Here is a 25,493-nt window from a genome sequence, read left to right as displayed (position 1 = left end):
AAGATTTCAGAGATCTGGATTGGACTTGTGAAATATGTGGTAGGGAAGCTACATACATGATAGAGTGTGCTGTTTATATTTCCGGGATTTGATTAGTATTTATTTGGGTGCTCATTGTTAAGAAATCAAAACATGATAAAACATATTATATGCAGATCTAGACACAGTCAGGATATCTTAAAGGATGACATCGGTATACTCACCTGCTACGATGAATCGTTGTGCTTACCTTGATCGCGGGGGTATGTCTTGGAATGGGACAAACGGGTATAATAGTATAATATTATCTTAAGCATATCACGAAGTTGAAAAATTGAAAGTTGAGCGTTAAAGTTTAAGTGGACAAACATATTGGCAATCGCATAGACCAGTTTGATTAGGCTCGTACTGAAAAGTGTTCCTTAGTCTGTCTGAGAACGAATTTTGATCCCATTGCAATTGTAATTGTATATTATGGTAGTTGTTTATGTTTTGATTTTTATTTGTTTTTAGTTCTTAAAAATTAAATAATTAAAAATAAAAAAAAATTCAAAAATACATAAATAGTGTCTTGCTTTTCTATGAAACCAAAAATCCAAAAATAGAGTGTTTATTTGTTTTCTTAAAAATAAAAATATAACCGTTCTTGAAGATTTGACTGATCATCAAAAGTTGAAAGAATTTAAACTGTGAAATCTGAGTACAAGTACTTGGATGTACCTAGTGTTCATATGGTACTCTCCCTGTTGCATAAGAAATGTTTGCTTATGAATCTGTGAGCATGTGCAGAACATGATTTCAATCAAGAACAGGGGTTGATGAAGACTGAGATGCTGTTAGTTGCTGAAGAAGTCCAAAGCATCACAACAACAAGATGTACCTGAGTCAGAAGAACCGGATACGAGACGTCGTCTGACAATGAAAGTGCATTTGAAGAAGTACCGTGAACCTGCTTGAAAGACAAAGACTGAAGAAGAAAAGAGCTGCTGAGAATCCTCCTCTCACATTCTGACAAGATTTTCAAGCAAATGCTGATCGAGATCCTGATATGAAGCTAACCACAGAATCTGAAGAAAGAGACCCAGTGCTGAGAGTTCAGAAGTCAAGAACTTCCACAACATCTGCAGCTTAGAGACAACCATAGATTTCGTTGAAGACGTTGCTGAATTCAAGTTATGAAGACAATTTGATGGCATCAGTCTAGGGGGAGATTGTTAGGCCCTAAAGTGTGAGACTGACGCATCAAATTAACACAATGGGCTATGGTTACGAACTGGGCTTTACCGGGTTAGTTTATATTAGGTTGTGGACCTTTATAGGTCACTTGGGCCAAGCTTTAGGCCATGTGGGCCAAGCAAGCCCAAGGGGAGCCCATGTAGGGAAGTGGGCTTGACTTAGTATATAAACAAGTTTCTAACTTGTTTTAGGGTTTGAACCTCTTTGTTACAAAAGTTCTAAAGAAGTTAGAGAGAGGCGATTGTGGTGTAGAAACTTGTACCAGACGGTTTTGCTAGTTGATAGTAATAGAATCGTGTGCAAGTTTGAAAGGTGATTCGGTTTGTTTTTCGTGTTTCATATTTTTCGATTTATCTTGAATAATCTTGTGATTGGATTCCGCACTCTCACAAGATTAGGTTTGATATCATTGAAAGATCCGTTTCACGGGACTTACACTTTTTTTCCTTTTTATTCTTTTTTTTCCTTTTTCTTTTTTTCTTTTCATTTTGTGGTTTTTTTTTTCTTTTTTACTTTTACCTTTTAATTTTCAACATTGACTCTTACAACCGCTTAACTTTCTAAATACTTTTTAAACGAGTTTTACGTCTTTATTTTTATTTACATGTTGATATAAACTTAAGTTGATTTACATTTCGACATATTTTTTTTGTATTTACTTACGATTTTACCCCCAGTATAAAATTCGTTTTAATATTTTTTTTTAGTTTTTTTTCTTTTTCTTTTTCTTTCTTTCTTTTGTTGTTGTGGTTTTTTTTCTTTTTTACTTTTACCCTTTAATTTTCAGCATTGACCCTTACAACCCTTAACTTTCTAAATACTTTTTAAACGAGTTTTACGTCTTTATTTTTATTTACGTGTTGATATAAACTTAAGTTGATTTACATTCGATATGCTTTTTTTTGTTTATTTATGATTTTGCCCCCAGTATAAAATTCGTTTTAATATTTTTTTACCAGACTATGGTAGTGTTTTGTTTTAATTAGTTGGCTCGATTTAATTTTATTCGTCATGCCAAGCGGTAGTTTTTCCATCATTTTAGTTTTTTTTTAGCAAAAGTATGGTAGTATTTTGTTTTACTTTGTTTAGTCAATGTAATTTTTTTGAGATCATGTTATGAGTAGTATGTACAAGTAACTAAAACACATATGTACATGCTATGAGAAAGAAATATCGGCTTAATGCCCCGCAACGCGGGCGGGCAAAACCTAGTTATAACTATGTTATAAATATTCTTAAGTTTTATGAACTTATGTTCCACAACTAAAAATATTTATTTTCAAGGAAACTACAAGGTACTTTTTATATATATTCTTACTATCCATATAATCATGGGCGGCTCTTATGGTATGCGGGGAAGACTTCCGCACAAGGCCCGTAATTTCGAGGGGCACAACATTTAAAAAAAAAATCGATATATATATGTTATTTAAAAAAAATTGTAAACACACACAAATCTAATATAGAGGCTCATTATCAAATACCTTTTTATGCTATATAATTTACCCAACTTAACATTAGGTTTATCAGGCCAACCCAATACTAATATGATTTTAAAAATAAAAATAGAAAAACAATTTTCGTTAAAGCATATGGGCACATTTTTCGAGCTCGAACATGGTATATGAATTCTCAGAGACGCCACTGCATATAATAACTGAAACAAAAGGATAACAAAACACATATGTTAATACAAAGATGATGATTATGAATATAATGGAGACTCACTAAAAAAATCCTGCATTTCGAAAAAAAAAAAAAGAAGATATCGTAAATGACGACATAGGATGATGAAATGTCTATTATATGTGAGGTATGTGATGACATTTAAGAAAAAAATGATGGTTACAATTTAGGTCAAAGATTAAATGTATAATAAAACACAGAAAAATAATAATTAATAATAACCCATAAAAAATCTATAATATAAACAAAATAATGGTCAATTTTTGCGCAACTTTTATTTCCATATATCTAACATGGTCAAGATTGTCTACCGTTGTACATGTTGTACAAAACACAATTGACGTGTAACTCAAATCTGTCATTTTAGTGGAAGATATGTGTGTATACCTTTATAAATGAAAAAGTTTCTACAAGTTAGGGGATGAACCTTGGACACATAACCCAACAAGTTTCCCCCATTAGTACATTGATAATGATAATATATAGACTGGGCCAGTACAATATTTTTTAAGTCCTAAGTGAACTATAAAATCAAAAACTTTTTAAATGTGTATAAAGCACAAAAAAAACACCTGCATTTACCCGAAATTTAGATAGGTTAAAAACTGCAATATGCGTCAATGAGGTGGTTGTGGAGTAGTTGGGGAAAAACTTGTTGTTCCTTGTGACTCAGGTTCGACTTACACTCTTCCCCTTATTTTTGCGGCATCCAGGTGAAGGACGAATATTCCACTGTTATGCCTTCGGGCGGATGGAGGTCGGGTTTCCGCGCATCTGAGAGAAGGGGCTGGCGACGGTCGAGTAATCGATCTTGGCCACAGCGCCCGGTGTCACGGTGATTGGCACGTCGTTTCTTGCCGTTGGAAAAAAAAACTGCAATATGCATTTAATTGAAGTTTTAGTTCCGTTCAAAAATAAATGGAGTTTTAGTCATCAATTTAGATCTTTGTCCTGTTCTAAAGTTGGTTCACTAATCAGCCTTTTTTTTCTTTTTAAAGTTGGTTAATCAATCACTATACATTGATACACATATACCTTATATAATTTTTATTTTTAACTTAGGGGCCCCGATTTTTAGAACCTAAGCCGTTGCCTAGCCTTACAAGCCCATTGTGCTGCCCTAGTATATAGATTATAACTATTGTATATAAGTTATATATGTTACTTAAAAATGTATTCGGGTCATTAGTTTTGTTTTTAATTAGAAAGAAAAATTAATGTAAAATTGGTTAATTTCATTTAGTTTCATTAATTAAATAAGATGTGATACCTTTTGTGTTAAAAAATATTAGTTCAACGGATCTCTCCGTAGCAATATCCCCATCTATTTCCGTCTGATCATTGACACTAGACCCATCTCAAAAGCTTTTAAAAAGCATATGAATAACTATAAACTTTTTATCTCACATGGTCTTGTGACATTGGTGATTTCCCCATATAAATGAGGTGCAAATTTAAATTCTTACAAGCATAAATTGATTAGTGGAATTTAGGAGTAAAAAATCATGTTTAAAAAAGACTACTACTTTCTATCATATAGTAAGAGAAATACTAGTACAACCCTTAATAATTTGAAGAAACATATGATAGAATTTGATAACCTTATATTAAGAGAAACACTCGTACAATCTTAAGAATTTGACATAACATATGATAGAATTTGGCCCATTCTATACACACCCCCCCTCCTTCCTGATTACACCCCCCCTTGTGAGAGAAAAATTGTCGGTCCCACGCAGGCCCCACCTGTAAATATGTGAGAGGAGAGGGGTGAAAAAAGTAAATAGGGGGGGTGTAGAAAGTAGCACCCTAGAATTTAATCGGTGTACTGCATTCAATAATTTTTTTACCCGGTTTAAAAGAGTACGGAAATGAAGAAAAAGAAAAGGTACGAGTAACAACACATTTGCATTTTGGGATACCTTATAGTTTCAGGTTTTCATCCTTTGGTAACATAGTATTCTATTTTTCTTGTGGATTTAATTTTTGAATTAAATAACTTAGACATATCCACATAGACAATGATGATGCAGTTTTTAAATGGTGTAATTGGGCGATTCCAAAAGCGAACGTTTTTGTGTGGAAAGCGGTGAATCGAAAGATACCAACAATGGATGCTCTAAGGAAGCGAGGCGTTTCGATACCTAATTTATTGTGTCCGAAATGCGGTTACATGGACGAATTAGCTAACCACGTTTTGGTTACATGTTTATTAGCGAGAGCTTTATGGTGGATGATTGGTGCGTGGGTGAAGGTTCCAACTTTGGCGAATTGTTCCACGGTTAAGGAGTTACTTCAACATGTGCATGATTTGAAAGCTTCAAGGAAAAGAAAGAAAGTCATATTGTGTGTAGTGATGGCCGGATTGTGAAAGATTTGGAACTGTAGAAATGAAAAGATTTTTCGGGGCGTGAGTATTCCGAACTCAACGTTTATAGAAGATATCAAGGAGACGTCTCTATCATGGGTCAATAATAGAGCAAATATAAAGCATGTAACACTAGAAGTATGGTTAGAATTTGGTCATAATTTGTTTAGTCGATCTGTAGGGTTTGGTGTTTTTTGCCTCTAGCTTCTTACTAGAAAAAGATAGACGAACAATTAATTTAAGTAATTAAGGATGAAGGGTATGCTAAAAATTTATTCAATCTCTCTAAATGCAAATGCCATATCAACCTTTTTCCTCCAACTCCTAAATTCCCTAAATTAAAGAATTTCACCAAGTTAATAAAGTTTGTGAAAACCCATTGTAACAATATTTAGAAGAAGCAAGTACCCGAATACCAACCGTCTCAAAGCACTTCTTTGGGTCAAATTAGAACACTTCTTGTTTGAACTGATCAATCAACCATGCAAAATAGAGTCAATGATCTCTAGATCAAGTGGTGGAGGGCTTGCATTTCTCTTGAGAGATGCAGGTTCGACTCTCACTTGGTGCAGAGTGAGGCACTGGTGGGCAATGATAGGAGACCCAGGGAAACCTGGGTTGGATCCTTGAGCCAAACGGGTTTTATCGGTAATTTCATTGCCGTGCCTACGGGCGGGTGGGTTACCGGGTTTTCCCCGGAATTGGTGGTGGACTCGGGTTACTCTTAGTGTACTCCGTTTGTCCAGGGGGTACCCCGAGAGTGCTCAGGATTGAGTTTGTTGGTCGTTCAAAAAAAAAAACCGTGCAAAATAGATTGCCGATAGCATCACCTTCAGGCGTGAAAATATTTATATGTACCGCATAATAACATAAAAAAATATGTAGGAGAAAAGGGTTGTGAGAGAGTAAATGACCTGAATCACATATCGTCACCTGTATATACACTATAAGTGTTTTTGTGGCGTTATCAAAGAGTAGTGAACCCAAAATTGGCATAACAATATTGATAGTGACAGACGGGTATGTGATCGATGGTCATATTCATGTACTCACACAGTTTGCCACATAGACCAAGCACCATGGACTTACCCAATGGATTCGGATACTTTGGGCTATATCGACAAGGCATACCGGGTTTAGTACTATATCTCATATTTAGATCGCATGATCTGTTAATTTATTTATTATATTTAAAAATGCAAATAAGTTGATTAGAGAAACATCTTGGAATCTAAAAGTTTAAAATGGATAAAATTTGGGATCTTTCCGTGTTGGGCATTGGCAGACTCTTGTGGGCTTTAGTCACTTATACACATAACGCATATAGTTTTAGACTATAGTCTTCATACGAGTCATGTTTATATCAATCCGCGAATACGCTAGTTTTATTCAAGCTCCTATGCCTTTATATGCCTGACATAATTTTCTACTTGTATTTGATCTGTCAGTGTATGAGCACGACCCATTTAAGACCCTTACAAGTAGTGTCAGGATACATTAACAGTTAACACATCTAGTTTGTTCTCAGTTTAGAAAGAAATTATGGTACCGATCGAGCAAAAACTATGTAATGGATATACTTTATATCACAAAAAAATGATTTCTACGGACCAATTACTATATCGTGTGAATTTAGTAGTCCGGGCGGTGTTTTCTATGGGTGACGGTTTTGACCCTACGCGGAAATTACAAGGTTTTAGGTTGTTATATACAACGTATTGAATAAACGGGTTGTGTTATGTGTAATCTAATGCGTCGTGTTCGATTTGGCATGTCTTTTTCATTTAATTAAGTATGTCGCTCTTTTTACAACACACCGACCGGGAAAACATGTTTACAACTTGATTAATGATTACTAACTGCCAACCCATCAACCCATTTGGATAAACGGGGGTGCGTTCGGGTTACACAATTCTACCTAGGTAAAACGTCACACAATAGTTACCAAGGTTTCCATTTCCACTAAAGGAAACAAAGTCTTATTGTCACTCTAAAGTAACTCAACTTTCATTTGTTGTTCTGGTCCTACTATGTAATACCATGTTAACACTTGATGACGTGGCAGGTAACGTTTTTTAGTGATGATATGGAACATGTCATGGCCGATGACACCGTGATTAGAGAAACTACAATTAACTGATTAACTTTAGAAAAAAATCTAGACTCAGTGACGACCGATCAGAAAAAAAAGAAAAACAAAAAAAAAAAAAAAACCACAAACAACTTGAACCGGTTTGTTAGTTTGATTACAAGCAGTTTCATTCAATGATTTCAGGACTTATGAATATAAAAAATACATCCTTTCTTAATACCATCAGGTTCAATATGGTTCATTTTTGTGCTGATTTTTTTTAACTGAATATTAATGCAGTACTGGGCCATGTAGCCCGTTTATCCAAATGAGTGAAATGGGTTGAGAAAGTTGTGGGTTTTATCACATTGTAAACGGGTCATAAATAAGTTGGGGGTTATAATAAATGGGTTGATTGGATTGTAAAGGAGACAAGGAGTTGGTGAGTTGACGTTGATCTAATAAAATTATGTTCTTTATTCTTATTTCAAACTTTGAACGGGTCAAACAGGTCAACCTAAACACGACCCGTTTAAACGGTTAGAAATGACAACCCAATGTTTTTCCTCTTTATATTCTTCGGTACACGACTTAAATACTTTTTTTAATTTATGAGATAAACCATACCACGAGCTACGTGGATTGTTTTGTTGCGTACATGTCACAAGGAGCACCGACATCTCGACCACATGTTCCCATATTTCATCACTGGAAGCAACCTATTATAGATATTAGATAGATGATTTTATTAAAACAAAAAGATATCCAAAACTAGGCCAGTAAACAAACTAAGCGGTCAGTGAACCGTTTAGTGGGAAGTCCGTTCATTATGTCTGTTTATCTATGCCCGTGTATGTTGTTCATTCATTTACATTCTTTTATGTTTGTTCAGTTACATCTGTTTATGTCTCTTCATTTACGTTCATTTGTTTATGTTCGATATATATTCATTCATTTATTACTAATATTATTTGAAATTGATATGATTTTAAATAATTCAAAACCCTTTAATAAAAGATATATGTTGTTTAACTTTGAAATAGTTGCTTTTCAAAAAAAACTTTGAAATAGTTCATTTGTTTATGTTCGTTTATACGTTCATCCAAATTAGACTTTACTTTAGATATTCACGTCTACTATTTGTGGTCATTTATGTCAAATTTTTCTTTGTTTGTGTTCGTTTATGTTCATGAACCGACTGTTAAGGAATGAACATGAACGGGCACGAGCGTGTTAATTTTCTTAACGAATAAACACAAACAAGAAAACTTGTCAGCTATCCTAGTTTTTTATTTGCAGGTCAAGAAACAAAACCTGTGTGACAAGCCATTTAAACTGATAAGCAGCCACACTGGCCTAAGCAACAAGAACCTCAGCATCCTCCTTATCGATTGAACTTTCCTTGATACTCGATTTAAGAAAAGGTAAAACTCCAGGCAGCAATTCCAGCAGCAAATCCATTCAGAACTGGTTCGGGCCAGGACGTGTCGTTAGGGCCGTAAACGAACTGAACGTTCAGCGAATAGTTCGTGAACCGTTCGGCGGGAAGTTCGTTTATGTTCGTTAAACGAACGAACATAAACAAGAAATTTTGTTTGATTAGTTAAATGAACGAACATTTGTTCATTTGCGTTCATTTATGTTTATTCATGTTGGTGTTTTAATTAATGATTTTTATACTTTCATATATTTTAGCTAAACTTTTTATATTCTTTAACTTTTATTTATTTTATTAGCCTAACAGTTAAACTATAAAACCATATTTACGCCTTGTTTATACATTGTTCCCTTTTCTTTCTTATTATTCACATCGACGAATACAATCGATTTCCGTTCCATGATGAGGGCTTCACTTCAAGTTTCCAGCGCTACTCTCTCCGCCATCCACCTTTAGCCATTGTCACGTTCGCCAAATTTATTTGTGTTTCTGAACCGTATGCTCATTTCCTTAATGAACGAACACGAATATAAAATCTCGTTCGGTAATTGTTCATGAACCGTTCGTGAACACGTTTATTTCCTTAACGAACGAACACGAGCAAGGCCTTGTTCGTGTTCGTTCGGTTTGTTTACAGCCCTACGTGTCGTTTTAGAAAATTGGTTATTTTGGTTTGGCTCAAAACGGTTTTGACAAAAATGGGTATGGGTCTAAACGGTCTGTTTTAAAAATATGATCCAAAGATGTTATAAAAGAGCTTAATCATCGGAATGTTCAAACTTCTATTCTTTCTTTGACTCGCTGCGGATGCAGTGCCACCACCAACTGCAGCAGCAACTGCAACACCGCCGCCACCAGGTGCTGCTAAGATAAAACTATACTTGACTGCTTTTAAAGCTCTCATCACTTAACCCGTTTAAAGTGTAGCAACACCTTTACATTCCACATAACCAAATAAATAAGAAAAAAGAGACCGGTGCAACAAAATAGAAATCGAACATTAGCACCAGATCCGACTTACCATTTCGTATATTAGTTTGTAGTCTCGTTCTTTGAGGTCAGTTTTGACCCAACCTGATTTACAAAACATGTCAAAAGCCGGGTTTTTTTTTTTTTTTACCAAATTGGTTTGAACCCGACCACAATCGAATTTAAATGTTCCAACATTTTCCCTGACAACCGATTTTTCAACAAAACTGGATTTGTACCCGCAAATAGATACCCCTAAAACAAAAGAAAGAAAAGGCAACTTTCAAAAAGGAATTGGACCGGTACAGGGATTTGAACCCGACGTGAATCGAACACGCAACCTTCTGATCTGGAGTCAGACGCGCTACCATTGCGCCACGGATCCTGATGTCTTTCATTCACTTCATTTTAATCCAAAACCACCACACACGCTTCAAAAACTTGTACATACCGCATTACAACTTATACATAATTCACAACCCATCGTCTTTATCCAACAAACAAACCCTAAACATTTCAATTCTTCAACCAGAAGAAAAACTAGTGGCTCATAGTCACAAATAGATCAGTTTAATCATCAATGATACATTAACAACAGGTTAGCAGATCATTTTTTATTTACGTACCATGTTAAACAGGCCCAATTTCTCGTATTTTGGGATGTTTCATATGCATAAATTGATTCATCATAGTCAGCAATTGTAGATCTTTATTGTATAATTTCGTGTTTTTTGTATATGTTTGTGTATTTAGTTTTGTTATATGTTGTTTCTGATTGAAGGATTGATGTTTGATTTGGTTGTCTTCCAAGTGTTTGTGAAAATGCCTAGCTGAGATTAATAATATTTAACAGAATATAACTATCAAACATTGGTTTATGAAATCACATTGATAAATTGTTGATTGTTAATTGATTTATATCCTTATTATACAAAGTTATTAATTTTTCAATCTGGTTTCGTGTAGAATACGAAAATGAGCAACGCCTACATAACTAGTATGCGCGGCATTCGGCATAAACCACCACCGATTCACTTCTCGGAAAGGAAGAATTCGCAGGTTGACTTTTTCAGATTGGTACATAACCCTGCATTGACTTCACTAGCCTGCAACTCACTACCGTTGACCTTGACTAGTCAACTCTCCCCCTCAGATTCCCCGGCCCAACGATCAGAAGAATGGTTTGCTTTGCGAAAGGATAAGTTAACAACTAGCGCGTTTAGTACCGCACTTGGTTTTTGGAAAGGTAAGCGAAGATACGAGCTTTGGCATGAAAAAGTGTTTGTTTCAGATATGGAATCCATGATCATACCCGAGGCAATACGGGCTATGGAATGGGGCGTAACTAATGAGTCAAAAGCTATTGAAAATTACAAAAGCATTACGGGTCGTGAAGTGAGTTTATTAGGGTTTGCTACCCATTCCGAAAGCAAGTTTGATTGGATCGGTGCATCTCCAGACGGGCTTCTCGGACGTGATCCTAATTTAGGGATTCTTGAAGTGAAATGCCCGTTTAATAAAGGGAAGCCCGAATTAGCTTTGCCTTGGACCAGTATGCCGTACTATTACATGCCGCAAGTTCAGGGCCAAATGGAAGTTTTGGATAGAGATTGGGTTGATTTATATTGCTGGACGTTAAACGGAAGCACCATATTTCGTGTTTGTAGAGATCGAGAATACTGGATGTTAATTTACGGGATATTAAGGGAGTTTTGGTGGGAAAATGTGGTCCCCGCTAGAGAAGCTTTGGCTATGGGAAATGAGGAGGAAGTTAAGAAATATGAACCAACTTCGACGCATAAGCAAACGGCTTTAGCTATCCGTAAAAGCATAGAGTTGGCTAACGGGTCTAAGCTTTTATGTAGAGAAATTGCAGGGCATATTGAGTTCTTCAGGTAACACAAATGGGTCGATTTTTGTACAATTTTCTACCTGTTTTTGTGTTCATAATATTTTTAATGTCATGGGTAACTAAAGGTGTTTTAAGATCGAAAACTTGCTACAAGATTCTCGGGACTTACTTGTATTTAGATTTTTAAAGGTTGAATCTTGTTGACCCGGATCAATTTGTAATGTTAACGAGCAAATCAGGGGTGTTCATAAACCATTAAAACTATCAAAGCGAAGCAATCAGCTAGTTCAACGTGTTTGGTGGTTTAACGGTTTGGCCGATGGTTTGGAACTTGAAACTAGATGTGTGTTTACACTTTACGCCGGCTGTTAGCCTTTAATTTTTTATGCATTTTTGGAATATGTGTCTGTGTCTATGTATATGTATTGTATTAATGAACCATCTTTATTCTTTAAATATGCATTTTTGTAAAATCGGCCAAATCGAACCGTGAACAACCCTAATTAAGTAATTAGCATGTAGGTGATCCTATCTTAGAACACTTTATGGAAGGAAATATGATATTCTAGAAAGGAAAGTAGATTGTTCTTGCGGAACTAGGGGTGTTCACGTTCTGGTTTGACAAAAAAATGTGCTAAACCGCTATGGTTTCAAGAAACGACAATCCAAACCGGCCGGACCCACCAGTTTGGCCGTTTGAACGATTGTTTTTCTTCAAGAATTTTAGTATGTGTTAAAAGAGTTTTAAAATGATAAAAGATGGTTCGTGATTATAAAGAGTATTTTAATAAGGTTTAATAGCCGGTCCAGTTTATACCTTATACTTCCCGTTCCAAGTGTCAAACCAGACCGAACTGTTGAATCGCCTAACCGCAAAACACAAACCGTTTGGATCTCAAACCGGCCGACTTGCTTTAGTTTGGGTTGTTCAATCAGTTTCAACAGTTTTGGACACCCCTAGATGGAACATAGCCTATAATCTTGATTTTAGTTTGTTTAGTTTTTGTATTATCTTTAAAATGATATTTTTCACAATTCTTTACTTTATTTTTTTGTTTACATATATACTGATGACATGTGTAACAACTATCTGCAAACTTCTTGGGGCCTGACATATATAGAAATAGAATTTTAGATCTCAAAGTTTGACTCATAGTAGACTTTAAACTTCCATTGAAACCAGGTCAAAGTCTTAGTTTCTTTTCATAGTTTTTTAACTTTGATTTTTAACTTATTTTATGTTCCCTAATACATTATCCACGTGGATGACTGAAATTGTTTCAGGATGAAAAACTGCCTTAAAGTTGTAAGGCTTAGCATTTATTCAGATTTCAAAGTTTGACTTTGACCCATGTTGACCTTATTAGTTTGATCAAGAACAAGTCAAAATCTGTTGAACCATAAAAGCCAACAATAGAATTACTGGAATACATTTCAGAAACTTTTTTAACCACAGATTCAGATTATAACCCTGAAACTATTGCATAAAAAAGAGAACAAATCTTTTTTAGGTAAAGATAAAGAAAAAAACCGCAAGATGGACGTTTTCGGCTCAAAGGGAACTTCATGGGCCGATCAGTGGGACCCGCAAGATCACCCGGCTAGTGAAAAGAACAAGAAGGCGAAAGATGGGTCCGTGAAGGGTAAAGATGCGATGAAGTCGATTTTGACCCTTGCTTGGATGAAGAATATTGGAAAGAAATCTGATAAATAATCATATTATGGCTTATGTAAATTGTGTTTATTGAATGACCAACAAAAAATATTGATTTCGTTCTCTTTTGTGATTGTGTTGGTATCAACTAACAATATCAATTTCACACAACTCAATAACAAACCGCCCTTTTGTTGTGGTAGGTATTTCGGTTCATCGAGTTTGTCCCAATTTTTTTTTTTTTTTTTTTTTTTTTTTTTTTTTTTGACCAAAGTTAGTTTTCATTTTTTTTTTTTTGACATAAATTTTCTTCCTAACCAGAAAACTTGTTAAGTTACATCAAAACAAAAGGTAGACGGGCAACAAGCTGCGCCGCCAACCCTTTCTGAATTGCAAACCCCAACCTCCCGAACACAAACCCCTGCCCCCTTGGGGTCGAACAATTGCTATGGATAACCCGTTGAACCCTCGTCAAGAAGTTGATGGCTTCTGACGCTAGGGAGCCAACAGTATCAAAGGCAAAAGGGATAAAAACATGTTGGTTCTCTGCGCAAGCTTTAGCGTGCTTATCCACTTTCTTTGATTCTGCCTTTCTTGCTGCTAGTCCAGCTACAAACCCATTTTCCCTTAAACCAACCAAAGGGGAAACCCCCGTGAGGTCTACACAAGCATGTTTCCCCCCAGCCCAGCCAAAGACGAGCAGATCCGCTGGTCGCAGAGTAGATCTCCCTTCCATCGGGTCCGTGAGAAAATTCACAGGGGCCTCTTTCTTAGCAGAAATCCCAGCTCTTCTTAAGATGTCCCCCAAAACATCTCGCACCAGTCATGTCCCAATTTTGTTTTATAAATGTGTTCTATAGATTATGGCAAAAGTAAAGGCGTTTATTGGTGGGATTTACCAAGTGATGATACTTGATAAAAATTATAATTTAACATCAAAGTGGTTGAACCCCAAAATTAGTGATGTTGTCAATAACTCATGTAAAATATAGGGGGGAGTCATGAGGCCCAATTTATATATTGTATAAATATTTATGCAAAATAATTGGGTGTGATCCTTTATAATTTTAAAAATTAGGGGGAGTCATGAGGCCCAATTTATATATTGTATAAATATTTATGCAAAATAATTGGGGGTGATCCTTTATAATTTTAAAAATTTCGGATGAAAAATCGAAAATTTTAAACTTCTAACCGAAACATTGAGTGGGGGGGGGGGGGTAGGGGGAGTCATGAGGCCCAATTTATATAGGGAAATTGGCCTGTGATAATCTCACCTAGACCTTATTGGCCATTAATAATCCCACCTCAGAATATTCCCCCCCACCAGTCCCACCTTTCACCTATTTTTCCTACAATGGTCCCCCGTTAAAAAAACTTAACGGGGTTAAGCTTTTTTCCAAATTACAAACAGATTTTTTAAAGCTTTTGATTAGAACGACGATACGAGTCCGTTGATGTAAAACTTGCCTCGAAACGGTGCTCCAAACGATGAAAACAACGCTTCAATTCGGGTGTTTAAATTTCCAATTAACCAAAATCAAGTCACTTGGAGCACCATTTCGAAGTAAGTTTTACATCAATAGACTCGTATCATCGTTTTGATCAAAAGCCCTAAAAATCTGTTTGTAATTTGGAAAAAAGCTTAACTCCATTAAGTTTTTTTTAACGGGGGACCATTATAGAAAAAATATGTGAAAGGTGGGACTGGTGGGGGGAATATTCTGAGGTGGGATTATTAATGGCCAATAAGGTCTAGATGGGATTATTACAGGCCAATTCCCCATTTATATATTGTATAAATATTTATGCAAAATAATTGAGGGTGATCCTTTATAATTTTAAAAATTAGGGGGAGTAATGAGGCCCAATTTATATATTGTATAAATATTTATGCAAAATAATTGGGGGTGATCCTTTATAATTTTAAAAATTTCGGATGAAAAATCAGAAATTTTAAACTTCTAACCGAAACATTGAGTGGGGGGGGGGGGGAGGGTTGCACCCCCGGATTTCCACTAAGCTCCGCCCCTAAATATACTGATGATGTGAATGATTTAATAGTGTAAGAGGATACGCTATGTGTAAACCCTAAACGCTATAGAAGGATAGTTTTGTTTTTCAATTTTTATATGTTGGTTTTAATCCTTGGTTATAATTAAAATTGTATTATTTTAATAAAAATCTTATTTCACCAATAAGATATTTATATTTATATATCTACATTTGCAAGATTGATTACCAGTATATGTCCATTTGGCCATACATATGCATTGATAGGACTTTTATATGATTGATCATTGATCTACATTTATTTTCTTTTTACTTCATTTCTTTTTTTTTTCTTTTAGTAAAAAATTGTAGATTGTACGAGTGGATTGTTTTCCTTTTCCTATTTTTTTTTGTTTTATCTTCTTTTACATTAGTTGTTTTTGTTTTGCTTTATCTATATACTAGTATTAAGCCCTTTCGTTGCATCGGTTGTCATAAATCTGTGTTAAGTAGTAACAATACTATACCATTGTCAGTGACCACCCACACCGAAAAAACTCGTAAAAACAAAATAAATAAAAACGGGAAAAAATATTAACGCCGAGCGAAAAGAACACGTAGAATCTTTGAATCACGCACGCTCGTTACTGAGAAATTAAACCGAAATGTAAAACATAAAAAAAAAATAACTAAGTCCATCCAGGACCCGCGTGTTGGACGAACTTGTCAAACACAGAAAAATAGATGTGACGCGACGGGCCAATCAAACGGAAAAAAATATACGAAAAAAATGTTGAACCCCACACGCACGTTGCGGTGCGTTAACTCACAAAATTTAGAACGAAACGAAAAACTTGAGAAAGATGAAAAGTATGGTGGACCAAAATTGAAAATAAAAAAGAGTTGGCATTAAATTGCAAAAGATGAAAACTTTAGGTTAAAAGTAAAAAACAAAGAGTCTAAATTGCAAAATTGAAGTTATTTATTAATTTTATATAAAGATAAGAATAAAAATAAGTGATATTTATATATTGGTTATTAATTAATATTAATATTAAAAGAAATTATTAAACAAATATAAATAAAATTTATGAGATTGAAAGAGAGAATGTCATGTGGCATTATTTGAAGTCTTTTATTATAAGTTAGATTAGATTTAGTATTTACCAAACATTTATATTCATAATCCTATTAAATATAATTATATTGCTTTGAAGTTTTCTTTTTTATATTTGTAATCTATGCAATAATTGATAACAACTTTTAGAACATTTAAAAGAAATTTGAAAATTATTTAATGAATCTTGTTTCAGATATCAAAATTTATATAAAATTATTTTAAGAATTCAGTATTTTATACCATGAATTTAATTATTCTTCTTTCTATTTCTCTTTTCTAACTTTTTAAAAAATTTATTACTTTCATATATATTGTTGCGACCATTGAAAATACTTTTTTTTATTATTAAAGATTGGCCAACCCAACCGCAGAGTGAGGGTGTAACACGTCAGTTTATACGTTTACAAGATAAACTAGATTATTCGCTTATTTTTATACGTGTTTTTACTATAAATAAACATAATATACATAGTTTGATTTAAGATCTTGATAATGTATATAAAAGTATATATTAATAAGGGAAGGTTCAAATGAAAACCACTAATTATCGCGAAAACTCGAAAACTAACTAAAAAAGCCTAAAAATATACCATTTTTTTTTATTTTTTTTGCATACCAACTTTCGCTATTTAAGTTATATAAAAAAAAACTTTTTTTTAAAAAACAATTTTTTTTTGGGGAAATTGACCTGTAATAATCTCATCTAAACCTTATTGACCATTAATAATCCTACCTCAGAATATTCCCCCCACCGGTCTCACTTTTCATCTATTTTTCCTACAATGGTCCCCCGTTAAAAATACTTAACGGAGTTAATCTTTTTTTCCAAATTACAAACAGATTTTTTAGGGCTTTGATTAGAACGACGATACGAGTTCATTGATGTAAAATTTGCCTCGAAACGGTGCTCCAAACAATGAAAACGGTGATTCAATTCGGGTGTTTAAATTTCCAATTAACCAAAATCAAGTCACTTGGAGCATCATTTCGAAGTAAGTTTTACATCAATGGACTCGTATCATCATTCTGATCAAAAACCCTAAAAATCTGTTTGTAATTTGGAAAAAAAAAGTTTAACTCCGTTAAGTTTTTTTAATGGGGGACCATTGTAGGAAAAATAGGTGAAAGGTGGGACTGGTGGGGGGATATTCTGAGGTGGGATTATTAGTGGCCAATAAGGTCTATGTGAGATTATTACATAGTAATAGTACTACACATGTGAATTATTACACATGCGCACTACAAAAAAAAAAATTGAAAAAAAATTTTTTTTTTATATATAAAAACTAGCGAATTTTAATAAAAAAAAATTGTAAAAAAAATGGTGTGTTTTTTTGGGCTTTTTTCAGTTAGTTTTCGAGTTTTCGCAATAAAAATGGTTTTCATTTGAACCATCCTCTATATTAGTACTTTCACAATATCGCTAATTGCATAACCTAAATCTTTTACGTTACCGAAGAAAATAAGTAATAATATATTTTCTAAACTTCAAATGAAAAGAATTCTTTTTTTATCACAAAAAGAATAGCATAATTAAAAAAGGAATTAACATAATTAAAACAAGATATCATGTATTTGATACAACAAAATATTTAATTTATAAACAGTAGTGGGATCTTCCAACATTTATAAAAAGTAGATGAACACATGTATTCCATAACACCATGTGTAGTGGTAGCAATTTATAATGCCCTCACCCTCACCATGGGGCATTATATGACATGTGGCATCCTAGTCACACTTGGGCATTATAACAAAAGTGGTGTAGTGGGCATAATGCCCTATAATGCCCTACCTACCAATCATTAAACAAAAAAAAAAAAAAAACTATTTTCTCATTGGCTAGTTAAACCCATTCAAACCTTCCACAATTCATTTAGGCGTTTTCATTAAAACGCCAAACCCATTTTTCTTTGCCCTATAATGCCCTATAATGCCCTATGTAATGGAGAAGGGGGCGTTTTTTTTGCTCTATAATGCCCCATAATGCCCCACTACACATGGTCTAACAAAACCTTATTTCTTTAATTAAAAGCTTACATTTTTCTTAAACCATGCCTACTGCTGGAATAAAAAAACACCACAAATTGCTAATCTAGTTAATCAATTTAACTGATTATAGTCATGTTTTCTACTTTTTGCGAGGATTTTAAAACATAATTAGTTCCTCAACTATTGAAAATATATTAAAAATTGCTACTTTATGAACAATTATGCTTCTTTTAACTAACAAAGGGGTCTACAATTTTTAATATCAAACCTAAAACTATCAGATCATAAACACCAACAGTGACCAAAACAAAAAATTGAAGAAACAAAATCACCCCAACAACACGAGTGGCATGAACAAACCTAAAACTATCAGACCACAATATTTACATAAGGTTACGTAAACTTGAATCCTCAAGCATCCTCAAAATTACGAACGAACCAGTCGATAATCGATGAAGAAGATGAAAAAACAGATGAATTTGATGATATTACGAACGAACTAGATGAACAAGATTCGAGTTTTTGAACATACCTGATGAAGAAGATAAACGTGGTCTTTGGTGGGAGAGAAGAAACATCATTCTGTGTAGGGTTTGGATGAGTTGATTATACGAATGGAGATATACACGCAGGAGTTATTTGAGGGTAATTGGGTAATTTCTCAAAAAAAAAGGAAATATGTAATTGATTTTATGGTTTGTGGAAATACGTAATAAGGAGGGAGAAATATGTAAAAACCCCTAAAATTTTTATATTATTTAAAGTTTTAAAAATAACTAGGGTGTTGCACCCGCGCTTCGCGGCGGCGCGACCCGGTTTTTGATCCGAAGCAAAAGTATGTCGACACGTGTCTTACATTGACTGAAAAAATTAGAAAAGTATTTAGAAAACGTGAACATGTATATTAGGAAAGCTAGAGTAGAGGGACATCAAAGTTAAAGTAGAGGGACTAAACATGTATATTAGCAAAGTTAACTAATGAGGAATAAAGTTTATTAAGTAGAGGGATTAAACATGTATATTATGATAGTTATAAGAGAAGGACTAAACACGTAAATTAGGTAGAGGGACTAAACATGTATATTAGCAAAGTTAACTAATGAGGAATAAAGTTTATTAAGTAGAGGGACTAAACATGTATACTATGATAGTTATAATAGAAGGACTAAACACGTAAATTAGAAAAGTTAAGGGTTAGAGCGAAAAATTATTTTAAACACTCATAAGAGGACAAATGGCTATGTCAGAGTGGTCAGCCGACATAGCCTTTTTAAGTGTATATAGAATGTAAAATTACCTATGCATTGAATTACAACTTAAATATGATTTTTTTAATCGTTTTAAGCTTTGAATTTGTGAATTCGCGAATAGGTTAAAAACCTTTCCTGCTTACGCATACCTATCAAGTGAAAATCTAGCAACACCCCGCAGCAAAGCGCGGGTTTAATCGCTAGTTACTTTACACGTTTAACACCCCCGGGCTTAATCGCTAGTTACTTTACACGTTTTAAATATACCTGAACCCTAAACGACATTTCTTCCTCAACATATGATGCAATTGTCACATCGTATACGCAAAGTGATCACGTGAAAGCTGTTTTCGTCATCTAAACCATGTTAACGTCATCAGAACTTGTATTCATGTACGCAAGTCTAGTAAAGAATATAAGACGTCATAACTTTTAGACATTGTCCTAACTTTGAAACTACCATGTATAATAATAATAAGATGCAATAACTTGTACTCCACGCATTAAACATTGTACATTACATGTACATAACACTTTATAATAGCAAAAAACAAATCCTCATATTATTGACAAACATATCAGTTAACATAAACGCAACAAACATTAAATGACACAAACGTCTAAAGATCTTTAAATGTACCAGGCCGGCTCAATCTTGCCCCGGACTGGACCTGCATGAACCCCAGATCTCCAACCAAACCGCGTCTGTATAGTCCGCATGAACCCCAGAGCTCCAACCAAACCGCATCGGTATAGCGGTGCAATAAGGTTGGACCGTCATGACCACGTATAGTGCATCCACATCATCGCACTTTTAACTCGTCGTCTCATAAGAACCTATGTTCCACGGTCATGTGTGACACTTGACATGACTGAACCCTAACCATGACCTCAGTTAGCAATCACCCCTCTTTTTTAAATAAACTTTTTGTATATTCTTGTTACCTCTTTTGTCTTCGATCAACAAAGCAAAGCAATAGGGGATTCACTAACACGACAAACCGAAACGGGCTTTTATCCTCCTTCAATAAAAGCGTAGACCCGCCCACCTAGCCATGTGGCTCTTGACACCTAGGCAACTGTTTCAAACATTCTGAACAAAGATACTCCAACGAAAACGTTTCTTCATATTCACTATTATGGACACACCGCCCACATTCAGCACACCTAGGAATGCAGATTATGCAAGCCCGACATTGATCTTTTGGTCGACAACCACCAGCTGGACAGTCATAGACGAGCCTCAAATTCTGACATCTCGGGCAGATTTCAACATCTAAAGCGCGATCGTCGTCACATGGTGCATGCAAGTTTGCAAGGTGATAATAGTTTGGAATGTGCTTGTTATTCTGAACTCCCAACAAGTTATTCAACTGTTCGTAATGATCAAGTGTTATGCCGTAAAATCCACCTGTTCTTATGTGTTTTATTCCAGCAGTTTCTGTACTTGAGTTGAAAGCCTTCAGATTATTCAATATACCCTCTATACTAAGTCTTGTGCATCCAGGAATGAACAACTGCATTAAAAGAGAATAGCATTATAAAAATATACAAGAAACCGAACATATATATGGTAGTTTGTAACTTTGTACTGTATATATTGACTGCAAGTTGACCAGTCCCAAAAACAAATATTTTTTGGTAATTATTTTTAAAAATAACATAAATATTTTGACGAAATGTTTTCCAATTCAAATTCCAGTTAATTTCACGAGCCATACGGGCCTGATGGTTAAAAATACAACCTACAAGCAAAGAAAAAATTGATCTTGCCCCATGTATTATTTTTTGTCAACATATTTGTTCATGTACTTGTAATGGTCAAAGGAAAATCAACTATTATTCGTTTCCAATTCGATCTACAAAAACTTTCAACAATTTGCATTTTGAAAAAAAAAAAAAAAACACATGTAGTATCTTCTTCTAAACAAATAGAATATTCACGTACACGATTCATGCATTTGAATTTGGAAATAATAGAAAGAAAGTATTTCAATATTAATAAACTTGTCATAAAAATCATGTATAACTATTGTAACGTGTGTTCCTTAGGGACACAACTTAAAGGTCAACATTAATTAATAGAGATAGTATGCAAACTATATTAAATAACATATACCAATGTAGAAATTACTGACCTTGGTCAATTTTGGATTTGTTTCCAACACGCGCCGCAGACCATCATCTGTGATCTTTGGGCATTTTATTAAGCTTAGAAACCGTAGATTACCTTCAGCACGGTTTGTCAACCGGACAAGAATATCATCAGTTATTCTCTCATTCAATGGCTGATCAATGTAAAGATTTCTCCATAATAGAGAATCGTTACGAATCGTATAACACAAAGATCTACAAACACGCTCCACCATAAGAAGATCTTTCGTTCCAAGATAACTAAGAGATAGAACAAACGCGTCATGAGGATCTCCTCCAATAACATCAGGACAAACAGCAAACTCATTTACAGACTCTCCGCATTTCGTGACAACAACGCTTTCACTTACACGATCAAAACCCTTATTATGTTGATCATGGTACATCAAATTGGTCGGCAATGACTGAAACTTCATAGCACTGTTCCAAAAGAAGTTAAAACCAGCAAACAACCTATAATCCTCTTTATGATTCACAACCTTATTCCTCATATGATCCCCATACTCGAGTTCCAAATCACCAAACCATCCTGTAATCGCCGTAAATGTGGTACTAATATCAATATCCATCCCAAACGGATCCGATGGCAACAAATCAACAATGTCTTTATTTTTATCTTTCTCACCCTTATCAACTATCTCTCTCCGGTAACCGAACCGATCATGTACCTCCTCTTGACCCCCTTTCTCACCGTTTACCGTTCTCAACTGCGAAACCATATTGTCTTCCGATGTATGCGCAGGGAAAATCGGACGCTGGGTGAAATTCAATGTCATACTGTACAACCCTAGAAGACAATTGTTTCTACTTTCCTATCTAAACCGAATTCAACGAAGCCCTAGACCAACTAAATGGCATAACAATAAAGGAAGAGAGGAAGAACAACCTATTTTTTTTTGTTTTTTTTTTTTTTTTGACTTTTTCTTATTTTTTTTTCTGATGATTACATGAACCCTAAAGTTAACAAAACAACACACGCAACAAAATTCAACAAGAAAACCCTCAATTTTAGGGGCAAAATTAAAAAAAAAAAACGCGCCAAAAATATCACAGAGCTTCTGGTATATACACAAATTATAGCCTAAAACTGTACAGATAAAGAATCAACGAATAATAACAAACCCTAACGTTCAACCTAAAACCTAAATTCACAAAATCAACACACAAAATCAATCAGAAACGAATCGAACAACCTAAAAAGTGGAAGAATACGACCTGATTGAATGTTGAAACACAAACGAAACCCTAACTTCCGGTGAAATCGATTAATTCTCCGGTGAATCCAAACAAACGTGAATGAGAAATAGCGTGAATCGATTAAGGATGAATGCAGATGGAGTAGAAGGAATCGAAGGGGAATTCGATCCGGTTGGAAGGAATCTGGCGATGGAGATATGAGGAATTCTAGAGAGAGAAAGGGGGAGGTGTAGAGAGAGAAAGTGTGGAAAGGGGGATGAGGGGAATTGTATTGTAGGGAGTATTAGTAGGTGGGAACTGACACGTGTCTGGTTGGTAGTGTTTTACTAGTTCTGTGTGGCGGGAGGGTATGTATATCTATTTTTGTGCCTCATCGTTTGGGACGGTGTTTTTGGGGTTGGTATCGAATTTATTGAATCGAAACGATATTGATTCGGTACCTATTTTTAATGTTTTCGGTATTGGTGTTTATCAGTTTTTACTCTCAAGTACCAGTATTGAATCAGTATTGTATCGGGTATATTTAATATCGGTACTGGTATCTATTTATATAGATTTTTAGTACCAATACTGGTTAGTAACGTGCTTATCCCTAACGATAAATACTAATATGGTAATTTGGCAATTGATGTGATCAAATACTTGTGTGGGTGTTTTGTTGAATCTATGAATTTATGTTAACTTTTATTTGTTTCTCATCATTCATTTAGCATCTATGGCTTTATGTTACCTTTTATTTGTTTTTCATCATCCATTTCTCATCAATTTGCTAAATAAAAAAAGTGAAAAATGTTCGGACAGTTCTTGTGGTTTGCCCATTTTTCACCTTTAGTTCTCAACTTCCTAAAATTACAGTTATAGCCCCCAACTTTTGCAATTTCGTTCCCGGATGGTCCCTGTCGTGAACGAGGTTTAGTTTTTTGGGTTAAATGGATTTGAAATTACTAAAATGCCCTTGTTATAAAAAAAATAACTTAAATGTAAAAACCTTGTATTCACACTCATATACATACAATTAAATATAGAGATGTAAAAACATATAGTATACCAAGGAGCAGGGTAGTCAGAATCCTCCATTTCACGGTTCCATGCTCTGATCATCCAAACTGCATACAGGATCATTATGATTCCGAACATCGTGAGAAAAAGAATTAACCAGTTTTAGCAGCGATTGAATGCAACTCCTCAACATCCGATACATTTTTTATGAATTTGATAGATGATCAAGTTTGGGAAGATAAGAAACTTGCGATTTGAGTGTTGTATGATGATTAGGAATAGCAATTTGAATCCTGAACCCTAGAATTGTGATTAGGGTTAGAAATGTGGGGGTGATTGATGAACAGTTGAACTAGATAAATTATTAATGAGTTGGGGGTTGATGATTGGTTGGTTTTGATTTGGTTGGTTTTGGATCAATAGGATCATGATTGTGGTTTTGTTTTGGGTTTGAAGCTTGATGTGGGTTTGGTTGTTTATGATGGTGGAGGGTGGTCGTTGATGGTGAGGGTGGGTTGGGGTGATGATGAATATAATTGTGGGCCCCACTTGATTTAAATATATTTCTTTTTTACGTTTAAGTTATTTTAATAAAGATGGCATTTTAGTAATTTCACATCCACTTAACACCAAAAACTATCCCCCATTCGCGACAGGGACTATTCGGAAACGAAATTGCAAAAGTCTGATACTATAGCTGTAATTTTAGAAAGTTAGGGATTAAAGGTGAAAATGGGCAAATCACATGGACTATCCGGGCAATTTCTCTAAAACAAAAGTAAAACTTAGTGTCTAAATATTATGTATGTATACTAGTATGGTGCTTGTATGATGCAGTGTTAAACATCAATAATGGTAATTATGTAACATGTTACTTTATTTTAGTAATCGCTTACTTAATTGTTTTATCACATCTGCTCAATGCCTTAGTCTTAACAATGTACATGAATAATCTTTTCAAAATATAACAATTAAGGGTTGTTTGTTTAGTTCTTAATGGTTCAAAACTCTTACTGATTCAGCAGTTAATGATTCAGACTGTTTGTTTCGTGAGCAGATGTTTGAATGGTTAAAGCTCTTATCTGAATTGGTCAGACATTTGCCTCTGAACGGTTAAGTATTATATTGGTTCTTAATGGTTCACACCACTTACTGGTTCAGCACTGATTCAAACCTTTTACTATTTTAACACTTACTTATTCAAAAGTTGTGAAACATCATTAAGAACCTATCCCCTTACTATTTAACTCAAACCTATGTATACATCATCTTAGTTGACCCATTTTGACTCATACCCTAAACCAAAAATTAATGTATATCACACTATCACATATACTCACAATCCAAAATCAACCAAATGTTAACCACGAAACAAACAAACTGAGTTTTAATAAATATATGTGCGTGGAAATTTTGTAAACTATATTAGATACATGTTAATAAATTATCTATATATTATCTATATATTAAATTAAATTAAATTAAATTAAATTTAAATTAAAATCCAAAGGAAATGAACAGTAACTTTTATATATT

At 34.4% G+C, this 25,493-nt stretch overlaps 2 protein-coding genes and 1 non-coding gene across 4 annotated transcripts; 1 reads left to right on the top strand and 2 right to left on the bottom strand.

The window, feature by feature from the left end:
* Window positions 1-10,060: 10,060 nt before the first annotated feature.
* TRNAW-CCA lies at window positions 10,061-10,132 on the bottom strand. Its single transcript has one exon. It is a non-coding gene; the product is annotated as a tRNA-Trp (tRNA).
* A 19-nt stretch (window positions 10,133-10,151) lies between these two features.
* On the top strand, window positions 10,152-13,379 carry LOC110895111. 2 transcript variants are annotated; one of them, XM_022142394.2, is made up of 3 exons: window positions 10,152-10,345; window positions 10,714-11,642; window positions 12,884-13,090. In XM_022142394.2, exons 2-3 carry the CDS (start codon window positions 10,723-10,725, stop codon window positions 12,939-12,941), a joined length of 978 nt encoding a protein of 325 aa, XP_021998086.1. In that variant the 5' UTR covers window positions 10,152-10,345; window positions 10,714-10,722; the 3' UTR covers window positions 12,942-13,090. The 2 variants fall into 2 exon arrangements, with proteins under 2 accessions (XP_021998086.1, XP_021998087.1); XM_022142395.2 differs by lacking the exon at window positions 12,884-13,090 and adding an exon at window positions 13,111-13,379 and having other exon boundaries at window positions 10,162-10,345.
* Window positions 13,380-20,084: 6,705 nt separating this feature from the next.
* On the bottom strand, window positions 20,085-23,249 carry LOC110895110 (F-box protein SKIP14). The gene is made up of 2 exons (XM_022142392.2): window positions 21,746-23,249; window positions 20,085-21,124 (listed from the first exon to the last, which is right to left on the bottom strand). Exons 1-2 carry the CDS (start codon window positions 22,535-22,537, stop codon window positions 20,657-20,659), a joined length of 1,260 nt encoding a protein of 419 aa, XP_021998084.1. The 5' UTR covers window positions 22,538-23,249; the 3' UTR covers window positions 20,085-20,656.
* Window positions 23,250-25,493: the final 2,244 nt, after the last annotated feature.

Source organism: Helianthus annuus, chromosome 12, assembly GCF_002127325.2.
Source record: "Helianthus annuus cultivar XRQ/B chromosome 12, HanXRQr2.0-SUNRISE, whole genome shotgun sequence".
NCBI lineage: Eukaryota > Viridiplantae > Streptophyta > Magnoliopsida > Asterales > Asteraceae > Helianthus > Helianthus annuus.
The sequence above is the reverse complement of the archived record's forward strand: the minus strand, read 5'-3'. Positions and strand labels throughout refer to the sequence as shown.